Source organism: Cyanistes caeruleus, chromosome Z, assembly GCF_971803275.1.
Source record: "Cyanistes caeruleus chromosome Z, bCyaCae1.hap1.1, whole genome shotgun sequence".
In the NCBI taxonomy this organism is placed as follows: Eukaryota; Metazoa; Chordata; class Aves; order Passeriformes; family Paridae; genus Cyanistes; species Cyanistes caeruleus.
In genome coordinates this window covers 29,203,691-29,228,239 of record NC_141732.1, presented here as the reverse complement: position 1 = coordinate 29,228,239, position 24,549 = coordinate 29,203,691, and the positions used below count along the sequence as shown (strand labels likewise).

The 24,549-nt window shown below is 40.4% G+C and overlaps 1 protein-coding gene across 1 annotated transcript in view; it reads right to left on the bottom strand.

Annotated features, from left to right (window-relative positions):
• Window positions 1-22,953, bottom strand: part of MUSK (muscle associated receptor tyrosine kinase) — a 57,676-nt gene extending 34,723 nt beyond the window's left edge. The window contains exons 1-5 of the mRNA XM_086867187.1: window positions 22,837-22,953; window positions 18,808-18,934; window positions 15,443-15,594; window positions 14,019-14,146; window positions 13,385-13,526 (exon numbers count right to left, since the gene is read on the bottom strand). Of these exons, the coding sequence (XP_086723313.1) occupies window positions 13,385-13,526; window positions 14,019-14,146; window positions 15,443-15,594; window positions 18,808-18,934; window positions 22,837-22,933 (646 nt within the window). The 5' untranslated portion in view covers window positions 22,934-22,953. The remainder of the gene's footprint in view (window positions 1-13,384; window positions 13,527-14,018; window positions 14,147-15,442; window positions 15,595-18,807; window positions 18,935-22,836) is intronic.
• Window positions 22,954-24,549: the final 1,596 nt, after the last annotated feature.

Here is a 24,549-nt window from a genome sequence, read left to right as displayed (position 1 = left end):
AAGTACATATGTACCTGTACATAAGTGCTGTCTACCTGTAGATGGTATTATAGGTACAAACTGGGGGGGGGATTATATTATTTTACTTTAAAATGAGAAATTTCCTTGGACAAGGCCCAGGCTTCCTGGGTCCCAACAGGTTTTGGAGCATGGCTGATTGGCTGATCCAGAGACACATTTTCCAATATTAAAAATAATAATAATTAAAAAGCTCTTAATAACTTTGGGAAACAGTATTTCAAAAATAGCATCAGCTATTTCTCAGCTAACCAGATACACTATGGGTAGATGATTGACACACTGAAATTGCTGTCAGACTTGAGTGCTGTGGGAAAGTCAGGATGGGTGCGTAAGTGCAGTCAGTGTCACCTTCCACCTCTGCAAATCAGGGCAAGAACACCGGGATGATCTCAGGGTCCATTTTGGCAACTGCATGAGCAACAAAATCTGTCCTGTATCTAAATGGCAAAACACAGACCCCATAATCATAATTTTTCTGCCCCCTCCCTTCACCTCCCCTGCCCCCAATTCTACAAGTAAAGAAAAGAGGCAAATGAAAAAGTGGCAAATCTGGTGGTTGTGTAGCTAGCAGGAAGAGGTGGGTGAAAGACAGGAAGAGGAAGGATCAGGAAATAGCAATAAATGTTTGCAAAACTCCCATTTTTGGTGTGTTCAGGACCTTGTCTTGTTCTCCATTTTCCTCAGAGTGAAAATTTCCAACAATCAGGTGATTTCTAATATTTCCATTACTTGTCTGCTTTTTTCTACATCCTCTTGAATGTGAATTTTGCCCTTGCTTGTTTAGCTACATTGCCATTACAAGGTTAGCAGCGTTTTCATCAATACCCATGGGCTCTCTGCTCTGGATTTACCCACAGGCATGCCAAAAAGCAGTTAGGGAAAGTGGGCAAAGACAGCTTAATTTATTTATTTATTTTAGTGGAAAATAAAACAGAGGAGCTATAAATGAAATCCAGACAGCTAAAAGCCAAGCCAGCATGTCAAACTTCACTCCCAAGCCCCTTATAAGTGTATTTTTTTACAGCCTTGGTAAATGATGTTCTGTGCACTGCAGGGTTTGCTAGGAGGTATCTGTACTGTAGCCAGCTGCTCTCGTTTCTGAGAATTACGTAACATCATCCAGTCCAAACAGTAGGGCTTTAATTCAGTCACAAAATTTTTGTACTATAAAAAGATTAAAGCAGCATGCCCTCCCCTCTGCCTCCACATTGAATGGCTAACTCTTTCCAGGTGACTTTTTTCCCCATTGCCTTTGATTGAGCTGTTTCATTTCCCAGGTTTGGGGTCTGGTCCCACAGTTCTGGCAGATGCCTGCCCTTAGTCTGGGAAAGGCCTATTTTTTTGAAGGCTGTATTTGTCCAATCACAACCAGACAGCTCTGTAGGTGGCCCGGGGCCATGCTGATGTTTTGAGGAAAGGACAAAGTGATGCCCAGAGCACAAGTGATGCCTCTTGGGTTTTGCCTTTTTTCTTTTATATGTTCTCTGTATTCTTTGCACATATATTTGTAGCTCTGTAGATTATTGTATTAGTGGCTAGTTTTCCCGGTACTTTTCCATGGCCTTTGCCTAGGCAGAAAGACAAAACAAATTTCAGAGCTCCAAGCCCTGGGAGATGCAGGGCCCCTATGCTATCTTGGTTCCTCCTTGGAACCAAGGCCTAGAACAACCCTTCAAGATACATTTTCATGGACAAAGCCAGTGCCAAGGGGGGAACTCCAGAGAAAGGGCTTGACCTGGGGGGAAATTACATCACCACTTGCCCTCCTAATTTGTGCTTTTTATCAATTATGTTAATTCCCAAAACCTATGGAAATGGTTTTAGGACCATTGGGAGGGTCAGGTTTTGCAGATATCTTTCCATGATTTCCCCTGAAGGCCTTCAAATAAAGATTCACTCTTACACTACTTCCTTATTAAATTATCTTGAGTTTCATTTCCAGGTTGGGAAAAAGGCAACACCAGGACCAATCAAGCACTAGTTTTGGGGTGTGGCGTACGTTGCTTTTCATCTAGAGGCCACAGTTGCTTTGGTGAACCCTGTATTTAAGAGAATATGAACACTTTCCCATGTACATCAATTAACCTAACCTGTCAACACCCGCAGGTGTTCACATCCAAGAGTTTGTTGCTAGTTGTGTATAGGACTGCATCCCCAGTAATCCAAACCAAGGTAAGGCCACCAGGAGCTAAATTTGTGTCAGCAACCACTTGTCAACATTTCCTTCCCACTGCAGCCAAAGCCTGCCTTGACACATGAGCCAGACTCAATGTGCCCATCCTGCCAGGTCTGATATCTCAACCTGCCTCACTTTCCCCAACTGCTTTGTATTTATCAGTGAAACATGGCCTTTTGGGTGATTGAAAACAGGTCTTATGCATAATTTTTTTGGCAGCTAAGCTGCAGAACAGAGTGTATAAAGGCAAAACTTGTGTGCACAACATAATTTCCTTTGCATCCAGTGTTGTGTTGAGATCCAATCTGTCTACATTGCTGCAGGAACTGGTAAACTACATATTGTCTTGGAAGGTTTCCTGATGTAAATATCCTGGCAAAGACTTTGCACTGCGCAAAATTCATGTGTAACTACTTAGCTAAATTGCAAGCATTTTTAGTTTGTGTTTGCTGGTGTTCCCATAGCTCTTTTGTTCCTGAAGCGTGAAAGGTCAGAATTATTTCTTGTCTGCAGAGGTGTCTCTTGGCTTAGACTTTGCTTACTAAGCCATAAAAAACCATTCTGCTTGCCAGCTGTATGCTCTGAAGAGCCATGAACTGCAACTTTTGCCAGTGAGAAGTCTGTTTGCCTAACTCCCCATTCAGATTCATTCAACTCATAACCATTCACTCCTTCTGACAAGCCTAAACTAGGCAGTTAAGGAGAGGTAAAAAGAAGAGGGACTACCATTTCCTTCCCACTGGTGAGAAATGAGGGAAGGTCTGATGAATGTTTTTAAATACATAGAAACCTGCCAAATTTGTATTACCTGCATAAATTTTTTTTAAAAATATCTTGAAATACCAGAGCCAAGAACAGGCCACACCATGCTCATGGATCAGAGGTCACAGACACAGCCACACCAAGCTGTGTGCAGCAGCTAATCACATTCCAAGAGCCAGGGCTGACCAGGCAAGACACAGTCTCTGCAGCTGACATGACAGACCTGAATCCCTTGGAGAACAGACAGATTCTCCTGCAAGGACAGTTAACCACTCTTCTTGCAGCAGCAGCACTAGGTTCTGTGAGTGGCTTAGCACTTACAAAAAGGGTGTGGGTTAATAATTAATTCCCAAGATAACCGCAAGGTCAGTTTCACTTTGATCTCCAAGTACTTCTTACCTAAGTTGCAGTCTTTATCTTTCTTTGTAAGTCAACCAGGTAAATGCAAAGACCAAATCAGCCCAGGCAAAGCTGAAATGAGACACCTCCATTCATCTCTATCAAACTGCTTAGCTATTTTATTCAGTCGATGTACGAACATGCTGAAGAACCATGTGTATACAAGTCATCAAAACAAAAAAAAAAATGTACAAACACAGTAGGAAATCCATACAATCACTGTATTATTTCTCCAAGAACAGCACTATTATGTGCAGGGCCAAAAAGAGCAAGGTAAAGAAGAGCTGTAGCAAAGTAAGGAAGAGTGTAAGCAAGTTGTAAGCAGTACTTCATCATCCACTGATCCTCACCCTGTTATTGTGGCAACCCAGGAAGATAAGCCTCCAATGCATCTGAAATATCTGCATTTTGTACAAAATCACAAGATGCAAGCTCTTCTGGCCCCTGATATATTAATTGTGAGACTTGGGTCTTGTCATAGTCCTTTAAATATCGTGCAGCACAGGCTAGACTTCACAGCAATATGTAGACACTCAGCCTGGAGCCTGAGGCTATGAAATGGGCACCAGAGACAATTCAAGATCTGTGTGCAAGTAAGATGGAGCAAAACACAACATCTCCATCCTGAATCATATGCCTTCAAATTCAAAGCTCTAGTGTCTGATATCAAAGCAAATTTTTCTTAGCAAGGCAATAACTTTTCAATGTAATTTTATTTTAGGGTGGACTCCTAGATTCATGGGTGGTAGGACAATTTGCATTAGTAGAAGGACTCATGTGATGGTAAACATATCAGCCTCTAACTTCTCAGCTGTGAAAGTCTTTACACTGCATGGTGATGTCTCTGGAATCCTAAAAGGAGACACCATAAATACGCAAAGATGTAATAACCAGGAGTAAAATGTAAATAGATAGCTTATATCCTGTGTAACTATATAAAACCTGTTCAGTACAAGCATTCATCTCTATATACACAGCAAACACTAGATTCAAGGACAAGTGAGGATAATGTGTTCAAATTACTTCCCAAGGAAATGAATGAGGAAATTCTTTTCATGTCAGTACTGCTCTTATATATGTCTTTGGTTTCTTTGAAGGAAAGACCCTTTTAAACCTCCCCATGCTCTGTCTCATCTCATGACTCTGTACTCATACAGTACAGAGTCATATCAGGTGCATTTATCTCTGCCTCTACCCACTTCTGCATGTGAAATTGGAAAGGAAGTTCCCAGCCTCCCGAAGTCAAGGAGCAATTCCTTTGCTTGTTCCATTCATGATCACTACCCATCATGACTGCTGCCAAGGCTACCAGTCTGTACACACGTACTGAAATACTCGCAGTCTTCAAATCTCCGTAAGTCTCCCTCTCCCACTCTCAGGAACTGAGCAAACAATTATGGGGAATCACTGTGATACCCAAAAATTAGATAATTCATGCATCATCCTAACATCTGGTCTCCACCACTGGGTAACAGAAATGCCATAAATTTAATTATGTGCCATTTGAAAACTACTTCCTTTTGTCTACTTTAAAGTACTGCTAGCAGTAGCTGCCAGGATGTTCCCTGGTTTGGGGAATAGCAAGGAGCTAATTCCCTGCTCACCTTATCCATCATGCATTCTTGATTTTAGTGTTGAAAACTCATCTAGCTCCTGCTACGTCAGAGATCCATCTTTGTTCCAGATTCTCAGCTTCCTGTTTGATATGCCCTTTTTGTGAGGGTCTGTGAGGGACTCCAGCCACTTCAGAATACTTGTCTCCGTTTTCTCTGGTCCCCTTTAGGGGGGATAGCTATGGATGTTCTCTATCCTCCACTCCCCTCATTGTTCTGTGGGAAGCTCATGCTTTCAAGCTAGCCAGCAGTTTACAAGAGGGATTTTAACGACATATCTTTTTTTTTTTCTCTTAAAACCACAATTCATGCAATGATTTGAGAAGGTCATAAATTTTTCAAGTGCCTTCCCAAGGTCTTTGTTAGGGAAAGGAGGTTTTTGAGAAAGGAAATAGCAGGCTCAAATGCTTTTTAAGGAAGAATTTTGTTTATGTGCTTTGTCTGAAGCCTCATGCTCCCAGGAGGCCTTCACTGCAGCTCTGTGATAATGACTGGACGGCAGCATGAACCTCATGCCAATGTCACAGCAGAGCAAGCCTCAGGAGTAAACTGAATAGCTCATGCCTGCTTGTCATTTGCTGAAGGTCTGAGGCTGTTTTCTTCCTCCTGCAGCTTGCCCTGTTACTCTGTAATTAGGGCCATGGCTGTTTCTGCAGCCTCAGAGCCTTGGGATGACTCTGGTGAATGCCACAGGTAGGAGGAGATTTAATGAGGTATTTTGGGTTTTCAGTTACGCCCACGCCACCCCACTGAGGTCAGTCAAATACTTTGGTGTAACTACAGGAAGACATCTTGTTTCCCAGTAATGCTTTCACCTTCCAAATCTTTTGAAATTTTTGAATTCAAACTGCTGTATTCACCCTTTACCATCACAGGACATTGCCTGCAGGTACATACTGCAGCACCAACACAAACAGGAAAGCCAGCCTTTCCCAGAGTTTCTGCCTCTGCTCAAGGCAGAGACAAAGACCTCTTCAGTGTTGTTATTGGAATTTCCATGAAGAAATTTCACCCAGTACTTAAATGAAGAACAGCAAACTTCCTTGCCAGTTTGCTATTTGGCAATTCACCTGACCTCAAACACTCTGCCTCTAAAGATGATACAGATAAAAATTCAGATTTCACACTGAAATCTAATCTGTGGGAAATGCAGTGCTGACTGGCTGCTTCAGTGGTCTCTTGGTATTTCCCTTTCCTACCATCTATGCCAAGTGCAGGCAAGTCAACCAAAATGTATAAAAAACTTTCTGAATGATATATCAAGAGTCATTTGATTTGAAATACAGACCGTCTCTGGCGATCTATCCAAACATAGATAGAATTGTCTGCACTAAATGCATGCTTTTATTTCTGTTACTTGAATTTTGGTGTGTCTTCCTAGTCTGTTGATTTATCTGTGATGTAAATTTGTCCCAAGACTATATAAGACATCCAAAAAACAGCTGAAGGAAGCTAGTGCTTTACACTTTACAGGGACAGTCTTTTAACTAAATAGCAATGGCATTGCTTTCTATTGTCAACTAGTCTGCCATCCCTACACTCGCACAAGAACTAGACTAAATTATTAAAATAAAAATCCAGATGAAATCTGGCAGGTCCTTTCTTCTGAAGGGATGGTTCTCCAAGGAAAACCTTCCTATTTTTAAGGCTAAGGCAGTTTTCAGAAGTGGCTTACAGGGGAACATTTTTGTGGCCTGTGGCAGGGTATTATTTCAGTAGCTAGTAATAAGCAATAAAAATGTGGCCAGGAAAAGACTTCTATCTACCAGGGCTGGAGCACAAAAACGAACAACATCTAAGTCCGGGGAGCCTAAGGAGCCTCTGCCCTTGTTTTGATTTGATTGTTTTATATAGTAGCACAGGATGAAGTGGAGCAGCAGCACTTCAGCAAAGAAATGAATGAAATGGCCTAGTTAAGGAAAGGGTCAGTAGTCCTCAACCAATATCTCTTCAGACAGCTGAAAACTGCTGAGAGCAAGAGATTGAACCAAAAATGTTAATAAATCCATGTAGAATACAGGTCATTTTGTGGTTTTTTAAACACGCTGTATCTTCTAACGTTTGTCCTGGCTAATTTGTTTGTTCCCTTACAGATCTACACTTGCTAATTTCTAGATATGTGTCTGTAGAGTGATGACTTCAAAATGAAATGTTATTGCACAGTATACTTCTGGATTCCACGAGTCTCTGGTGCAAGAGGCTGGGGATCAAGCTCAGTTTTATACAAATCACAAGATGGAGTTGCATCTAACTGAGTACACAGCTAACAGGATCATCCACATACTCTCTCCTCTCACATAGCACTCTCTCTATTTATTGTCTTTTTCTATACTTTTCAACATTAAAAATGTATGACTGAGCAAACTGGAACTTCAGAGGTTTCACTCACTGGATACAATGCCTAGAAAAACAGGAAGTTTGCTCATTACCCTAGGGGAACAAAACCCTTTTGCACACCTAGACTATTCACACTGTCTTCCTCCATCAGAAGACTGCCATTCACACTGCTGCTGTCAGATTGGAAGGACACCTCTCAGAAGAATATTTTACCTTCTGTTGTGTTAGTGCCTAATCCACCACAATCCTTTGTACAGCTCAGTGACTATAATTTCCAGAAAATGCAATTTCCAATAGTTGAAGCTAAATATAAGGCTAAGGCTGAAACATGCCTTATGGCATTTTTTTATTTGTAAGCAGGTGTTAATTCTGAACAGCCAGACATTCAAATTTTCAATTCCTTTTGTGATTTTTTTTTTGTTTTTAAAAATGAAGAAGGACAAGAGCCCTTCTTCATGTGAAATCTAGCCATTCACAAAGTTGCCCCTTCCTTCCCCCAAGGACAGAAGAAATTTTCTCCAAAACAAAGAAAAAAATTGAGCCCAGGTCAGGCAATGACACCTGTAAATCATCACAAAATTTACTGGTGTGTGGCTGTTCTGTAATAGACACTTCTTATTTGATGCAGGAATTACATATAATTTGAACACTGGCTATAAGGACAGTGTCTGAAAAAGAGAGTGAGAGATTAAAGCAAAATCATCCAATGGAATTCATTTCTCAAATTAAGAAAAAATTAATGAGGCAGCTTCACTCTGTTAATAAGTGATAAGGGTGCTCATAACAGGAATATTACCATGCCTCTCACCTCATAAGATCTCTTGGCTTTAAAGATATTATTTTAATATCACACAATTCATACATAATGGATATGGAGAATACTATTCTTTACTCAGGTCAGACCTTGTAGACTGTAAGTTTTGGGCAGCAGGCCCAGAAGCTGAACCTGAAAAGCTCTTGCATGGCTTTTGTGGGACTGGACCTGTTAATCAACTGGTTCAATGTCACTGCAAATACCAATAAAAACAAAAATTCCTCCCCTTCTACTGCCTATGTCCATAAACGGCTGTCGAATGCATAAAGGATAAATAAGGTCTTACAGACCGTACAGATTTCAAATGCTCAGAGGACGTCCAAAAAATGCCTTGGCACAGCTTAAATCTTTGTACCCTGCCCTGAGTTTTCACTTACATTAATGAGAATTTCTGCATTTGATAACAAATCTCAATGCTATAGATGGCAATAGCTGCTTCTCTATCTCCAAAGGAGTTATTTCAGGCTTCAGAAAATACTGGATCTTGGCCATCTCAGGCAACATCTTGTCAATAGACTTCAGCCTTCAGACATCTGTGTGAACTATGGATCAGGTAAGCAAGCAAATGCTTCTATTCAACCATAGTCCTGAATCTTGGATTTATTCAGGAACCTTTCAGCCAGAGATTCACTTTGAGAGTCAATACAGCAAACAACAAGAAATCTATGGAAATCCTTTGGCAAAGTAATACTTCATTGAGTATATAAATACTCTTCTAGGTTTTGCAGAAGTGTACGTTACCAAAACTGATAATGCAGTGATTAAAAAGCTACTTAGCAAAATGCTTAAGATGATAGAAAATTAGTACAAAACTGCAGGTCAGAAGTCTTGCCTCCAGGAAATTAAAAACTCATTTATTGGCAAACAGTCAAGATTATAATATTGTTCCTTCATCTCAATGCACATGTTACTTTCTGTAGACATCAATGGATGCAGAGGAGCAAGAGGAAGTCATCTTCATATTCTAATTTTAGCAGACCCAACAAATTCAGCATTTCTTTTTTATTTAGCTTTGCAGAGTAGTGTGGAAAAGGCTTGTTTCTGCCTGTTGCACTTCTGCTCCATGCCAGACTACTTTCACTAGTCCTTTTTTTCATAAGCTGAGTGGACTGCAACTAGAAGAACCAAGTGAGGAAAAGACAACCATGCAGCTTCTGCACAGCTATGAGCCAGCTCACTAGTGGAAAACCAATTTATAACAACCCTAGCAGATGTCAGAACAAACCAACCCGACTCCTCTGAGACATTCCTCAGAACTAAACCAAAGACATGTATCATTTTACTACAGAAAACACCAGGATCATAAAAATTGTGTGTAAGTCTTCCTCAGGAGCAATGCCCATCTTGCACAGTCACTCATTTGGCTCCCTTGGCCAGTGCCTGCCTCTTGTATCCCTTCTCCTTCCCTTATCTCCTGAGCCTGTTCCCTGATGTCAAATCAATGGCATGCTCTATGGCCTGTTTCTTCTCCTAATACCCTCCAGGCACTCCACACAGACTTTCAGTGAGGACAGTGCTGTCCATAGACTCAACACAGTTCTCAGTAAAGAACCCAGCTCTTCCCATAAACCCAATAATTAGCAATTAGAAAAAATAGATTTTTTTCTTAAGAAACATAATCCATAAGTGGATCGTGTATCTACCACTTGTGGATTATGTCTCTTAAGAAAAAAATCTATTTCACCATCATTTGTCCAAATTCATCTGGGTTTGCCCCAGACTTTGAGAAAAGATGCAAAAAGGCAGGCTTTTTAATCCCTTTAGTTAAAATCCTGACTCAGGATTATAATTTATGACCCGAGCCCTGGTACCCTGGGAAAGCAAACAGGCTGTCCTAACCTGGGACAGGTCTCTTCATGGTGAAGAACTCACAGAATCCTTATCTTCACTACATTCACTGATGAAAATCAGGAACTGAAAAATCAGTTCCACTAAGAAAGGCCTTCAGTGCTTTCTTTTTCCTGACGAGAACTGCACCTGAATTTTCATCTTAAACTTACTGCTCAAATTACTTCCACTTTGCTTTAAAAATACTAAACCCTTAAAAATACTAAAGTTGTTCTTTAAAAGTAATAAATAGAGGACAGTATTATGAATGCTGAGGAAAGCTTACAATGAACAAAGGAAAAAATATTTGGAAAATCAAAATAGCAGCATTTTTCAAACAGTTCTACCTTGGACCACTGAAACCAGATAAGTAGTACTGTAAGGTACCTCAATAGTGTAAATATTTGGGCCAACACTGTTGTCTGAACAAATGGATCCTGCACAGTTCACTCTATGTACTTGTGGCTTGCTGTAATTTCTGGGCCAGCTTGAGCAAGTAATTTAAGCATGTACCTGACCAAAAGTACATTTAGGAGCCTGATTGCTTGTAAAAGGTAAAGTCAATCCTTCAAGAACACCTCTGACCTTCGAACAATGCCTGAAGCTAATTGCAGGATGCAGAAGCCTAGAAGACAAGGGGCTAATGTGTATGTCCCAAACACTGATAGCAGCATATCTGTGGAGCCAACCAAGGATTGTTGGTACCAACAGCAGATTACCAATCACAACTGGAGAAAGGAGCCATGTGGAGGTAGGGCAGTACTTTTCTAGGACAAGTATCCTTGTTCTGGCTCCTGGAGCTAAGCACAGCAGAGTACAGCTGAGGCACAGGAATGAGGCCAATGGCAGGCCTGGAATGCAAGGGGGGATCAAGAGCACCCAAGATCCCTAAAGCCCCCCAACCCATTTCCAGAAAGATCTACAAGAATGGGCTGCACATGAAAACTCATTTGCATAGAGAATGAGAAACTTAGCTCCAGGGCATGGAAACTTCAATATAAAAAGGACTGCAAAGCCTGGACACACCAGGGGCCTGCATACCCCATCAGCTGGATTGATGATGGAGCCAGGACTGATGATATCTACCATCTTCCTTTCTTCTTTTCATTCTCTCTCCTCTTCCATCCATCTCTCTCTCTCTCAGTCTCTTTCCTTTCATCCTAGCCTTTTATCCAGAACCCACTGCCCCATGCTTATACAGGAGGTCAGAGATTACCATACACATTTCCATGCCAAATGTGTAATTTATTAATAAAACTTTGTAAGCTTCAGCAGGCCCTCTTACTTTTGTCATTCCTTTTGACCACAAGGACCTATGATCCTTGGATGCTCCCTTCCATGTAAGGGTGGGATGCCACACTGGGCTAATGCTAGACCCGTTAAAATGGAAGCACACAGCACACCAAGATCCATGTGATCCAGCTCTAGCTAGATATAGGCATAAATATTTTTACTGCTCTTTAAATGGATCCTTGCCTTGAATTCAATGTTCACAGTGAACCAGACATGCTTATTCATTTTATTTTAATATTAAACCACACTATGCAGGCTGGTGGCTCCAGTAAATACTAGGACCAAGATTTAAAAAACAAAAGTACTGTAATGTTGTTACAGAGAAGCAATAAACAACTATTTTCATAAATTTTGTGAACAAAATGGGTGCTCAAAGAGTACTGCAGCGTGATTTTCCTGCTTTTAATAATTTAGTATGTTATTTATTTGGAGTTATTTTAAAGTGCTGATACTAATGGGGTAGGACAGGCAGGAGGGGAGGGATACCAAAAATAATAAAAGAGGTGTGTGAGGCTCGTGTGTGCACATACCTTCTTGCAGGCATACACAAGTACGTAGTTACGCTAAATATCCATGTAAATTAATCTAAAATACCATGAGAGGAAGGGATTTGTATGCACAGCAAGCTGCTGGGTCTGGATTATGAATATTGTTGTCAATTTGAACAAACGGATCCTGCGCAGTTCACTCTATGTACTAAATCAGGACTGATACCTCTGGATTTTAGAAGCCAAAAATATAAACCAAACTTGTGTTAAACAAATTATAAACCAAAACTAGTTTGGATGGCCACCTGAAATTAGATATATTATATAGATATATTAAAGCAGAGAACCAAGGTGAACCTGGAAGAAAGCATTTATTTGTTCACCCAACACATGACTGGAACAAGAGGGGATAATGTGTGTGGGAGCATTGACCTGCCACTAATCAATTAGAAACTTATTTTCTACATTTTGAGAAAGCACACATGCACACTCCAAGTAGGGTATTTTTGGTTTATTTTGCCAGTCCTTGAATTAACAGGCCATTGCATAATTCTGAAGGAGAAAAACCAAGAAATCCACCTTAGCAGCCTAGATTTTTGGTGTAATTCCAGCTTGCTTTTAGATTCCATAAGTGGCTGTGGCAGCAAAGAATGGCAGTGCTGGAGGCCCTTCAGCATTTGTGTGTGTGGTACCAAGTATCTGCCGCTCACAGTTTAACTCTAGGCAAGCCTTTGCCCATTGCCTCAATGATGGGGCCCAAACTAAAACCCAGGACCAAGCTGTTCACATCAAATACAACTGTTTTCAGCTTGCCTCATCACTTTTACCCTGGGAGAAGTACAGCTCTGACTCTAGGTAAAGAATAGCTGCCTTCCTGTTTTAAAGCTATTTAAGGAATTTCTAACAAACACGGTCTGTATGTATAAATATTAAAAATTGACCAAAAAAACCCCAAAAAATTTATGCATTTTTTAGGAAAACAGCACACCTACAGTGATGTATAATTGGATCTAATATATCTGATACTGCTCCCAGAAGGAAATCTATGTTCCTCTTAGAAATGGGATTGCACACACTAAGTAACCTCTTAGTTCCAAATGTAAATTACAATAGTTCCTTGAAGCTTACTAAGCAAATGAAGAACCTTTTCCACTTTCTGCATTACAGTCATCCTGAAGTAGAAATAAAAATTAGTTCATCTGTTAAATCAGTCATTCCCCCACTCACTTCACAAGCCCTTGTCCAACCCAAATTCTCTTATAACATTCAGGAAGACAGAATGCCTTGTTGCCAGCATTTGGGTACCCCGTCTACTGTTCTCAGCACTCTGAAACTGGTGGTGGTTCACACCACAAAGCAAATACCTTCTGTACATAAGAATTGGACACAGTACATAAGGACCAGCAACTGAAAAATCAATTTGGTGTTCATTTAGTGGGCAGAAAATGTTCAGGTTCATAAAGGTAAAAGTTCTCCTCTCCTCCAGTCTCCTCTCCTCGAGTCTCCTCTCCTCGAGTCTCCTCGAGTCTCCTCGAGTCTCCTCTCCTCGAGTCTCCTCTCCTCATGAACACAATACTTCAGGTTAATTCAAGTTAATTGGGTACACACAAGGGGCTGGGACACAGTTCAAAAAACTGGTTCAAAAGTCACTCACCTTCCACAACCACTGTTGCAGGTTTTGAATAGGCTGTGCCCAAACTGTTCTTGGCCACACAACGATACTGTCCTGCATCTTCTCTCTGAACATTGTGAATCCTTAAATTCCCAGAATCAAGCACAGCAATGCGAGCAGTCTCCTGCCAGAGGAAGGAGCAATTGAGGTGAGGGCTCTACATGCAGGCTGCACACAAACAGCATCAAAAATCTATTTACAAAGTTTGGGCTTACATGCATGAGCACTATACATTTTGTCCTACAACTTATAGATCTGGGGCCAGCCCTTCCTGCTCAGCATTGTCATGACATCCTCACCCGCTGCTGTTTTTGCAGGTCAGTGAATTATAGCTTCAAAAGAGTTCTTATTTCAGTGTACACTTGCAAGTGGTCTTCTCGATATTTGGCCATACTTAGTAGTAACAAGCATGTATCACATAAAATATAGATACACATAGAGCATTAGGTTTGTATGTAGAATTATTGCAGATGAAGATATTTGTGGGATGAGCCCTCGATTTTCCAAATGTTTCCTTTCTAGATACTAGAATTTACAAATACTGTAATTAATGCTAATATTTAACACAGTACCTTTAGCAAATACTTAGCTTTACTGAAAACCATTTTCTACTCACCTTTACAACTGTTTCTCCTTTGACCCATGAAACAGAAGGTTTTGGATTCCCCATTGTAGTGCATGGAAGAACAGCCTTTAACCCTTCTATTATTTCCACATTTATAGGTGGACGGGTTATTTTGGGTCCTAAAATTTTAAAAGCCAAAAATTAAAGTTGAAATGAAGCTAAGGGATACTAGAATGAGACAAATTCAGAAATTACATCAAAAAATCTGCTTTTTCTGTGTATTGCTGCAAGATAGAGCAGTCTTTCTTGGTTAGGAAGTGCTTTGGTAAGAGCTTTCTTCAGCACAGCATTCAGTTTCAGTTTATAGATGCAAAAGCAGCTAACTTGCATGCGTTATTTGTTTTCCTGAGTGGAGTTTGACAGTAATTTGAATTAAGGCCTGGGCTAAAATCCAAATTTAGATAAGTGTATTTCCAGTTTTGAAGAATGTTAACATTCCAGGTTCTGACATTCTTCACTGCGTAAACACTGTCTTGTCTCAAAGCCCAGATCTGGATTGAATTGATTTTGAAAGAGTTTTAACCCTGACTTGCCTCTAGCTCAACAAGAAAGGCGTGTAAACACAATTAATGTCCTTAACTGAAGGATTTATAACTATGCTAGTGAAAAGGACAATCAAGCCTTAAAGAAAAAGCAATCAAACTCCCATAAAATTAATGAGGAATAAATTTAAGTTCATTTTACTGAAAGAACATGGCGTGTCTTAGTCTGAGCTGAGCGTATAAAAGATCATCATCTCAGTATTTCGGGAGATCTGACATTTTGAGGCCCTTGCGTGATAATGAACCAGCAGAAAAGCAACCTTCAGAGAGCATTGCCTCCTGGCCACCACCTGCAAGTGACTGGAATGATGCAGAGTTCCAGAATTACCAGACCTCGAGGGTCATCTCATCAGCACAGACAAATCCTTTCCTTCAAACAGATGCTTTAGCCAGAATATACCTCTGCTGCCCTTTAAAGTGTTTGTGTAAATAACTCCAGCCATGCAACATGGTGCTCCTGACCATTCAATACTGCTATTGAAAGCATCTGAACATAATTTAATTGATTTTTGCAATCCTCAGGAAGAAATCTGATTAGTGAAATTTTACATTTAAATTTCACCAGGGATCTGTGCAGTATTGCCACAGAGGTCTAATCTATCAAACTATGCCTCTCTTACAGAGTTTTGCACAAAGGCATTCTTCAGAGCATCAGTTTTCATCTTCTGATCTTAGAATAAGTATGTGTTATTCAAAGTGAACAATCCCAACTGCATCAAGTTATGATCCCATGTCTCTGACTCAAAGAACTGCACCCAGCTTCACAAGAACATGGATCTGCCCTGACTGTGGATCCCCAGGTGCCAAACACGAGAGTCTCTCAGGCTTTGGATTCAACACGTGGTGTCAGGAAGGGATGGCATTCCCACTTACGCATTTTCACCTGGAGAGCCCCACAGCTCTGCGCAGCTGCTCCAACCCCGTTATCTGCCGTGCAGCAGTACACCCCATCATCGCTGTCCTCCACGCTCAGGATGGTCAGGAGCTGCCCGTTCCTCTGGATGCTGTACCGGGTGTCAAACAGCCTGCAGGGCACAACACAGATTGTCAGGGACAGACGGGGACAGAGAAAGGGAATTGTGTTTGAATAAGCAGACTGCTGATGTCACTACAAATGGCAATAAGCTTTACCTTTGATTTTCCACCTGCTAACAGAAGGAAAGGTGCTGAAAATGCTGATCTCAGCCTTAAGATTCAGATTCTCTCTAGACCATGCAAGTCCTGACTGTCACTAGTGTAGTGGCAGTTCTTCTGTCACCCAGACATTGCTAAAATAAGTAGGTGTCATGTTTGGGGTTTTGACTGGCCAAGGACAGGCATGAGCACAAACAATCTTTTCCAGCCAGGTCCTGTTTTAGGTATAATTCTCAGTGTAAGAGAAAGATGCTTATATAGGAACTAGAGCTGCATGAAATTGGTTAAAGAAGACTTCTTCAGGGAAAATGAAACAAAACAAAAACAAAACACCAAAAAAACACAGTATTTATTTATTTTTTTTTTATTAAACAGATAAAGTTATATAAACATTTTTTTACAGTTATGAAAAAAGACACAAACCAAAAACCATGAACTTTGGTGTCTACATCCTGGAGTGGTTCTGTCTATTTGTTTTGAAAAAAACACCAAACCAATGAACAAACAAAGAAATGTACTGAAGCCATCTGAAAGTTAGATCCAAGAATAGATATAGTTTAATGACAGCAGGATTTAACCTGGATGTTTCAGAGAACTGAAGAAAGCCCTAAAGCTGGAGCAACAAAAATAGAGGATATTGTAACAAAGTATGTGGAGCAAAGATCAATTTAAAATCTGAGCATGGCAAGAGAAGTGTGATATGTGAGTAGGGAGGATGTATGTATGGAAGTGTGAGAGCCAGAGAAAGCAGAAAGAAAGATGGTGAAAAATCAGAAGGCTGTGGTATTGATTTTCATTCCCAACTGCAAAATCACAGTAAATAAAAATAAATAGTATAAGTAGACACTACAAAAAGTAAATTTCTTTGTGTTTTCATTATTTTGTTGATGCTTTTAGGAAACACCTTCATGCAATCGGACTTTGATTCTGATGAACAGTGGCAAAACCATTCTGACCTGAGGTCACAAATATCTGACCACTACATTTATCAGGTTTTGGTTTTTACTGTTAAAAATTTTACAGTAGTCATTGACTAATCTGAAAGTACCATTTATGATGTTTTAGGCATGTTTTTTCATGCTTGGCAACATCATTTCACCATTCAGTATTACATCTCTCTCCTCTTTTCCAATGGTGGAAGAAAGAGTGCCATGAAGTCATCCATGGTGTAAAAGACATGCTGACTCTCTCCTCTATCAAGAAGAGAAAAAGGCTCATTGTGGGCAGCCCTATTCCGGAAGATGGGACAGGTACCATTTCACTCAGCACAGGGCACCTGCTGGTTTGCTTACACAAGTTTTGAAGTCATAAGGAAAGGCACATCCAGAAGACTTGTGCTGACTGTATTCTCTGCCCTGGCTCTATTTCCACTGAAGTTGAAAGTTTACATACTCTTTTGTTTTGAAGGCTAATTTTGCTCTCTGTCAGGATGCTGGGACATTTTGCAAGAGAAGAAAATTTTGGAAATCAAATAACTGATATTAATTGCTTTCAATAACTAGGCCTTTTGAAGTTTGATACACACACAGGCACAGAAATACATTTATGTGGGTCTTTCCAGAAAAAAGAGTCTTCTGATCTGATGCTTTTCCTTTGTGAGAATACTTTCATCTGAGTTTTTAGGAAGTAGCAAATATATTCAGCTTATTTCTGCTCTGTCTTTAGTCTGAGCTTCTGTATCCAGCAGTACTGAATATTAATACCATATGAAGGCGAAACACTTGCTGTTATTAATGCTGCTTCAGAAGTGACAGTGGAGGAATGAAACACCTGAGCTCTATGGCCTTATCAGAAGAGGTGTTTTTATCTTTATTTTCCGTTTTGGTCAGAGCACTGTGCCTCAGAGAGAGAGTGGAATGGCTTTAAGAAAGATGTGTTGGAATTCTGGAAGAGGGGATTGAGGTGGTAAATGATCTGGCCTTCAAATTACCTTAGAACACATGGAGAATTAAAATTTTAAAGACATAGGGAGAGAAAGACGCAGTTCTTCATGGATGGCTTTCTCTTCCTGCTTTGATTATCAGTCATGGCGTCACTGATGGGGAAGAAATTAGGAGAAACATTTGGAAATAACATCCATGGAAGTTCAGACCTCCATGCTAGAACAAAGCCAGGGTCAGAAGATTAGAGCCAAATTTTGCTGAGATTGCAGAAAATGAAAAAATGTATTTCTGAAGGCCTATATTCATATTTGTCATTTTCTGTCATATCTGTCATTTGTCCTACTCTAAAGCAGTTTTCCAAGCAGTGAGACCTCCTTCTGTGCTGACTGATTTGGAGCCTCCTATGCCAGTGGTTCAAAGGCTTTTTGGATGTTTGACCACAATAGTGAGAATCATGTTTCAGGTGACCATTTGCCCACCACGGACATCTCCTGTGGAGGACAAATATTGACTGTGTTACACAAAGGTTGTGCTGCATTTTCCCTCACAGAGGAAGTCACATCTATTTAGAATGAGAAAATGACGCAAAACCATGCGGCAGATGTAATGTGATTTCAGAGCTAGAAGATCAAGTACAGTTTACTTGTAGAAACCTGTCAACAGCAAAAGGGAAAAAGCAATGGTAGCAACTTCCATAACACATTTCCACACTTCTAGAAGGCTGCCTTCTTTGTTGACATCTTCATGTCTGGTGGTTAATGTCTAAGAGTGCATAACAATGAGAAGACAATTTCCAGATCCAGAACTGGAAGCAAACAAGAAAGGCACAGAACGACCCCTTCCATGCAAAGTTTCCGAGCACATTGAGACAGACAAGTCCTGCCAAGCTCCTTGTAAATATTATACAGTGTCCTCATCCTTCATAAATGCATAAACTGAGGAATAGAGCAGACTGAATTGTCTGAAGCTGGAGAGAAAACTCCTTTCGTAGCTTGCAGCAGAAACCAACACTCTGCAAGTTCAAGTGTGTGAAGGTGCAAGAGCAGCCCATAAGTGCTCTTACCACTCCCTCAGAAATACAGAATCTTATATAATTACAGCCACTCATTTTCTCTCCTGCCACAGACCCATTTTAATATGTCCAGATATCTTCTGTATCATGAAAGAAAGCACTGACAATTTTGGCAGGAAGTGCTGGTGAGGGCTGGGGCTGCTCCCTACCTGATGGGAATGCTGTTTCGTGTCCATGTGATCTCCGGCTCAGGATATGACTCCACTACACAGACAAACTTAGCAACGTCTTCTACCAGGGCATCCACTGTTTCCAGAGGAGTGCTGATCAAAGGAGCTGTGTAAAGAAGAGAAAATGAGAATAGCTTCTGGTGCCAACTGGAGAGAGTTACATAGTCTGCTAAACACCTTTGGTGGAGGGCGCCATGTCTCTGCAGGGTCACTCAATGGCATTTTCCCTTGAGGCCTCTCCATAAGGTGCAAAACAGAGCAAACCAAGCTCCAGCAAGCTCAGTGCATCCCATGTTTCTGACCCACCTCTTCCTTGAGACTCACAGCAACAGGGGAGCATGCTGCAAGGACACAGGTGAGGCTGAGTCCCACTGCTACAGGGGTGGCATTGCATAGGCTGGAAGTGCAAGGGGCAGCACACAAATTGAAGCCAAGCTGACCTGCCCCTGGACTAGGAGGAGTGCCTCCTTATTACAGGATGAGATTTGGACTTTTTTGGTCATTATTACAGGATTTATTCACTCAACTATTTTTCTTTAAAAATCAAAACCAAGCAAACAAACAAAAAACAACAACAAAACCTATTATATGCGAACACCAAGCCCATTATATAGCACTATATTTTTTTAAGCCAGGCTCACAAAGACCATTCAGGTCATTCAGATTTCATGACTAAGACACATTCTCTTCCTCTCACAGTTTCTAACCAACTTGGTTAGTAGCATGAGGGTTAGAAGTTGAATAGCTATGTCTAATGCTTATTATCACAGTCCTGTTGTCATACACGACTTGAATGTATCTTTAGAAACATTTGCCATCTCTCTGGTGAAAGACTTGAAGCACAGCTGGAAGGGATCAAAGCATAAGCCTAGCCACTCGCTTTCCCTGCTCATGGTATTCATTGCAGCCACTGCCTCCAAAAACCTTTGAATGTCTTGATCAGTGGCTGCAAGAGTCACATATCCATATTGGTTGGACTGAATTTCATTGACAGCTGTGCTGTGATAAACTAGTTTTTACCATACTCCTAAAACACTCCCTTGTAAATATATAATGGATCAGGAGTCTTCCTGTTCCTCACTGAGTATAGCAGTACCTGGCCCATTATTTTTTCCAGAGAATCCCAACTGCTGTGTATCTACTGGCCCTCCTTCGTACAATGAGATTCAAATTCAGGTAAAAAATAACCTATATCCATTTTACCCTTCCCTTTCTAAACAATAGGCAAAAGAGAAGACATTCAGATTTAAGTGACTGAGAATAATAGAAAGTCAATACCTTAATCCTTTTTTCAATTTACATGGAACTTGTAATTAGAATGTCTTTGGAATTCTGCCGGAATGAAGCTAGAGGAAGAAAGGATCAGCTTCCACTGTCAGGTTTACATAAAACTCTAAATGCTTTTAACGTTTCATTAGAATGACTCTGCCTCAATAATATTTCTAGTTTCTATGGCTTTGGATTGTATCATTGATTAACAATAATGACTATACTTATGTAAATCTCAAAACTACATCTAATATAGCTCTAAAGACCATTGTTTAAGATCACTGCTTCAAATTGTATCATGCATCACTTTATTAGGTCATGTTGGGTCACTTTAAACAGAAATAATAATCTGTATTTTTCCCCAGATGAATCACATGCCAGTGAAACCAAGTGGAAGATTTCTATAAAGTCTTCATTTTTCTGCTACTGATGGTTGTCTTAGGAGAATAAGCCCCAGTGGTGGTTATCCTGTCTACTTCAAATGAGAGGTTGCTACTTCGTGGCAGAGTTTACTGGGGTTTGATGGCATTAACCCCGGATTTGCAATATAATTTCATATAGTATGTTATTGTTGCTGTTGTCCACATTCCTTGATCTCTGGAAGAATGCTATTCTAACCCTGAGAAATGTAAATTTTTACAGTAACAATAGTTCAAAGCAATCAGTTTTATAACTGTTGTAATGATAAACACAGCCACTCTGATAAGTAATAAAACTACATTTATACCAAGAGCTGGAATGCATAATGATAGTATTTTGTTCCTTGGGCAAATAAGACCTGTCACGTTTCTATATCAAATAAATTTTCTAGAAACAGCTACATACTTTTAAGTGTGTCTTTTGTTCAACAGATGACAGAATATTGCATAGACATGATCTGACCTGGTACCTTTTGAAAGCCATACAGCTTTTTGGGCAGAATCAAGCCCTGTGCTTGCACGAAAATAGTGTCCAAACTGACAGCACTACAGTAACAGGAAAATAAATTATTTTAAAACTGCCTTCCCAAATTCTACATCATCAGAGAGCAACCATGACAGAAACAGGGATGTATCATTTTCTCGTACGCTCTTTTCACCTTTGTGATACTTAACCCAAGTAAGGACAGCGGGCAGCGGAACATGCCGTCATTTTGTGAGGCAGCGACAGAGTCCCAAAATGGCTGAGATGGTACGTACATCTAAAAGCCATCCCATCAGCCTGGGTACTGGTGTCAGCCCATGTTTTCTCCAGAAAGCTCTCTAAATTTATGATGCGTGCATTACCAGATTTTAACGTACGAAAATAAAATCTAGACAACGTACAGACATATCTATCATCACATAGAAATGGAGCCAGGCCTTTCCATGTGCGTATACTGGGCTTTCTGATATTTTTAAGGTATCCTTGTGGCTTTAAATTAATTGAAAATAAATTAATTTATATATGTGTAAAGCCACACAGATGTTATTTTTCTGGATGTCAGCTGTAGTTTCCCAAGATAGAAAAATTACCCAAGGCTGGTCATGGGACCATGAGAAAGCCAAATCCCCTTCTATCCCCAGCCCACCAGAAGCTTCCAAATGCCTTGGGTTTGGATTTGGATTCACGCTTTTGAAACCAGACCAAACAGGCAAACAAAACAGAACCAGTCCCTCTGCAACATTGCAGACACCTGGAGAAACTGCAGTTCCTATGGTAAAAAACAGCTCACCTGTGATGTCCTAGAAAAGGGAATATATCTGTTCATTACACTATGACACCAGGAAAATATCTATCACTGTCCTCTTTGTTTTTCTTGTCTCTCCAATACCACTTGTCTTACCACAACATTAAAAAGCGTAAAGTTCACAAACTTACTTTAGTGCCTTAGGCAAATACTAGCATTTTTATTTCAAAACATTTTTATAAAAGATATACATTATTCCCTTTTTTTTTTTTTTGTTTTGGGAATAACCTGACTAACAATTGTAAAAGCATAGCCCTACAAGAGCAGCAATGTTGGCCTAACATGTGAATACTGGCATTCCCCTTAAGATTTCATTTTGTTTTCCTGAAGCTGCAAAGTTTCTAGTAAGCGTTGAATTGCACCAGATCATCACCATTCAGCAAAAATTGTTCACAGATTTACAAAATGGTATGTCCAGAATGCTGGTTGCATTCCCTACCTCAGACTTTTCTAAACAGGTATTTTTTACCAAGTCTTTTCTTGGCTAAAAGTGCATGTGCGTATTCATGTGCGCACACAAGATAGGAAGTATGATAACTTCTATGTCAAATACTATGACAAACATTGTATATTTGTACTTATATACGTATTCTTTGTAAAGACATCATAGATACTTATTTCTTTTGAAGTTTTATATACCTACAGACGCACATAGGTGTGCTGAACACAACAAATCTTGGATTCTGCAGAAACTGGTGCTACCAACCATTAACACTTCTGAGCCTCCTTTCACATGAGAAATTTACATCCTGCCTAGGCTGAACCCAAAGGTCTCCCTGCCTATTACAGTGGATATGTGCTCTTCATAGACAAAGAACCTCCAATTCCAAAGACAAATATGAGAATATTTTCACTGATATCCTTCTAAAGGAGTATCTAAAAGGATAGTGACCATTGAAAACAGACCGTTTTTGTCCTTTTTGTGAATGCTACAGCACCACCCACCCCACCGTTACCAGAGACACCTTCCCCTCTGCAAAACCTCCTTCAGCAAATGGCAGAAGAGCAGGAAAAAGCCCCTCCAAGCAAACCTTTCAGAAGTGTCTCAGCCAAGCTAAGGGCTGCCAGGGTGAGGACGTGCACCAGGGGCACCTTCAGCAGGTCATTCATGTTTGATCCAGAAGGCATCCAGCTCCTTCAGGCAAGGCGTGCGGACCTCCCAGCCGGCTGCATTTCGGAAGCGGTGTGCAAGCAGAGCTTCTCTGCGAGTGACAGAGTGGGGTCTGAGAGATCTAAGTATAATCAGGAATTCTCCCACCCAGTGGTGGTGATGGACGTGGCCAGCTGGTGTGTATCCACTTTGGTCAGTGTGAAAGCGTGGGGCTCATGAAACAAGAGAAAGCAAATCCCTTCTGAATTCCTTCTAAGCAAACAGAGAACAGTACAATGGGTAAATGCACTTCCAGGGCAGTATCCTACCCCAGCCTTGAAAAGTCACCAGATCTTTATTCCAGCACACTGTAAGTGCAGTAGTAGGAAAAAAATGCTTGCTACTGCATTTTCCTTCATCTTAGTCCCCCTCTTTTCCATTTTTTCTAGTCTCGCTCACACACACTCCCTCTTATTATAACCTTTCAAGATTGGCTGTAATATGCCACCTGTTGCCCTGCTGATAGTATTTCTTTTCTTAACAGATGCATTTGCTGGAGCAGAAGAGGTTGGCATTGGTGACTAAAAGAGCATTTCTGTAGGGAAATATGACAGTGGGGTTTAATCTCCAGAAATACCTTGTTAACCACCAGGTCTCTGCCTAAGATGAAAGACAGACAATCAACACTCATTTTCTAGGAAGACTTAAAGAAACATCAGAATCAAGATCTCCTGACTCACTCTGTCTTGCCCCATCCTACCACAAAGGCCTACGTTATATTTTCCAAAACTGTCAAGTCATTTGTACTGTCTGTTTTTCCAGCACAAATATTTATATGAAGAGCAAATAGGCTTACCACTGTGGAAAGGCTCATGCAGGGGCAATATCTTCATGAGCAGGGAAAAAGATGAATAATCAGTCCAGGAAGAACCTAATTGATGATGATCCTCTTAGAACATGACTCCCCATACTTTTCATCATTTTATCAGCAGAGTGGATGAAAGCTTTGCACTAAACTCCATGGTTTGAGGAAAGTGAATGTGCAGTCATAACATATCACAGTAAAAGGTACTTTGAGGTCTCTGGAATTTCCTTTACTTGCTGAAACTATTGACTTAACAGTCATTTCTGCAATGAACATGGTTCAGCAGTGGTTCTTCTGAGGAGCAAATGTAGTAAAGCTGACCAGTGCTGTGAACATGTGAATCCCCATGGTTTGGCATGGCTTTATAATAACAGTGTTACTATGGGGACATCCCACTGTTGATCAGGAGCAAGGATCTCTAGACAAGTGTTCCTCTGAAGATGAGTAAAGGCAGAAACACTTACAGGAGATGTTAAAGAAATTTCAAAATTCTGGAGCTAGCAATGACAACAAAGCAAGACAAGAAGATGATAATGAAATAACAATAATCCTACCAGGGAACACAGAAATACTGACTTGTGGTTGAACTTACAAGTATTTCTTTTGTTTAAATTCAGACATATCCAATTAAACTGCTCCATAGAAATGTGACTTGGTCTTTAAGGGTAAAATTCTGCTCATGGAGGGACCTGACCAAAGACCTTTATATTGCTGGATTCCTGTTTGGAATGTGTTACAAGGGCTTTCAAACTGCACCATCCATATTAATGGAAAAATTAATATCTCCCT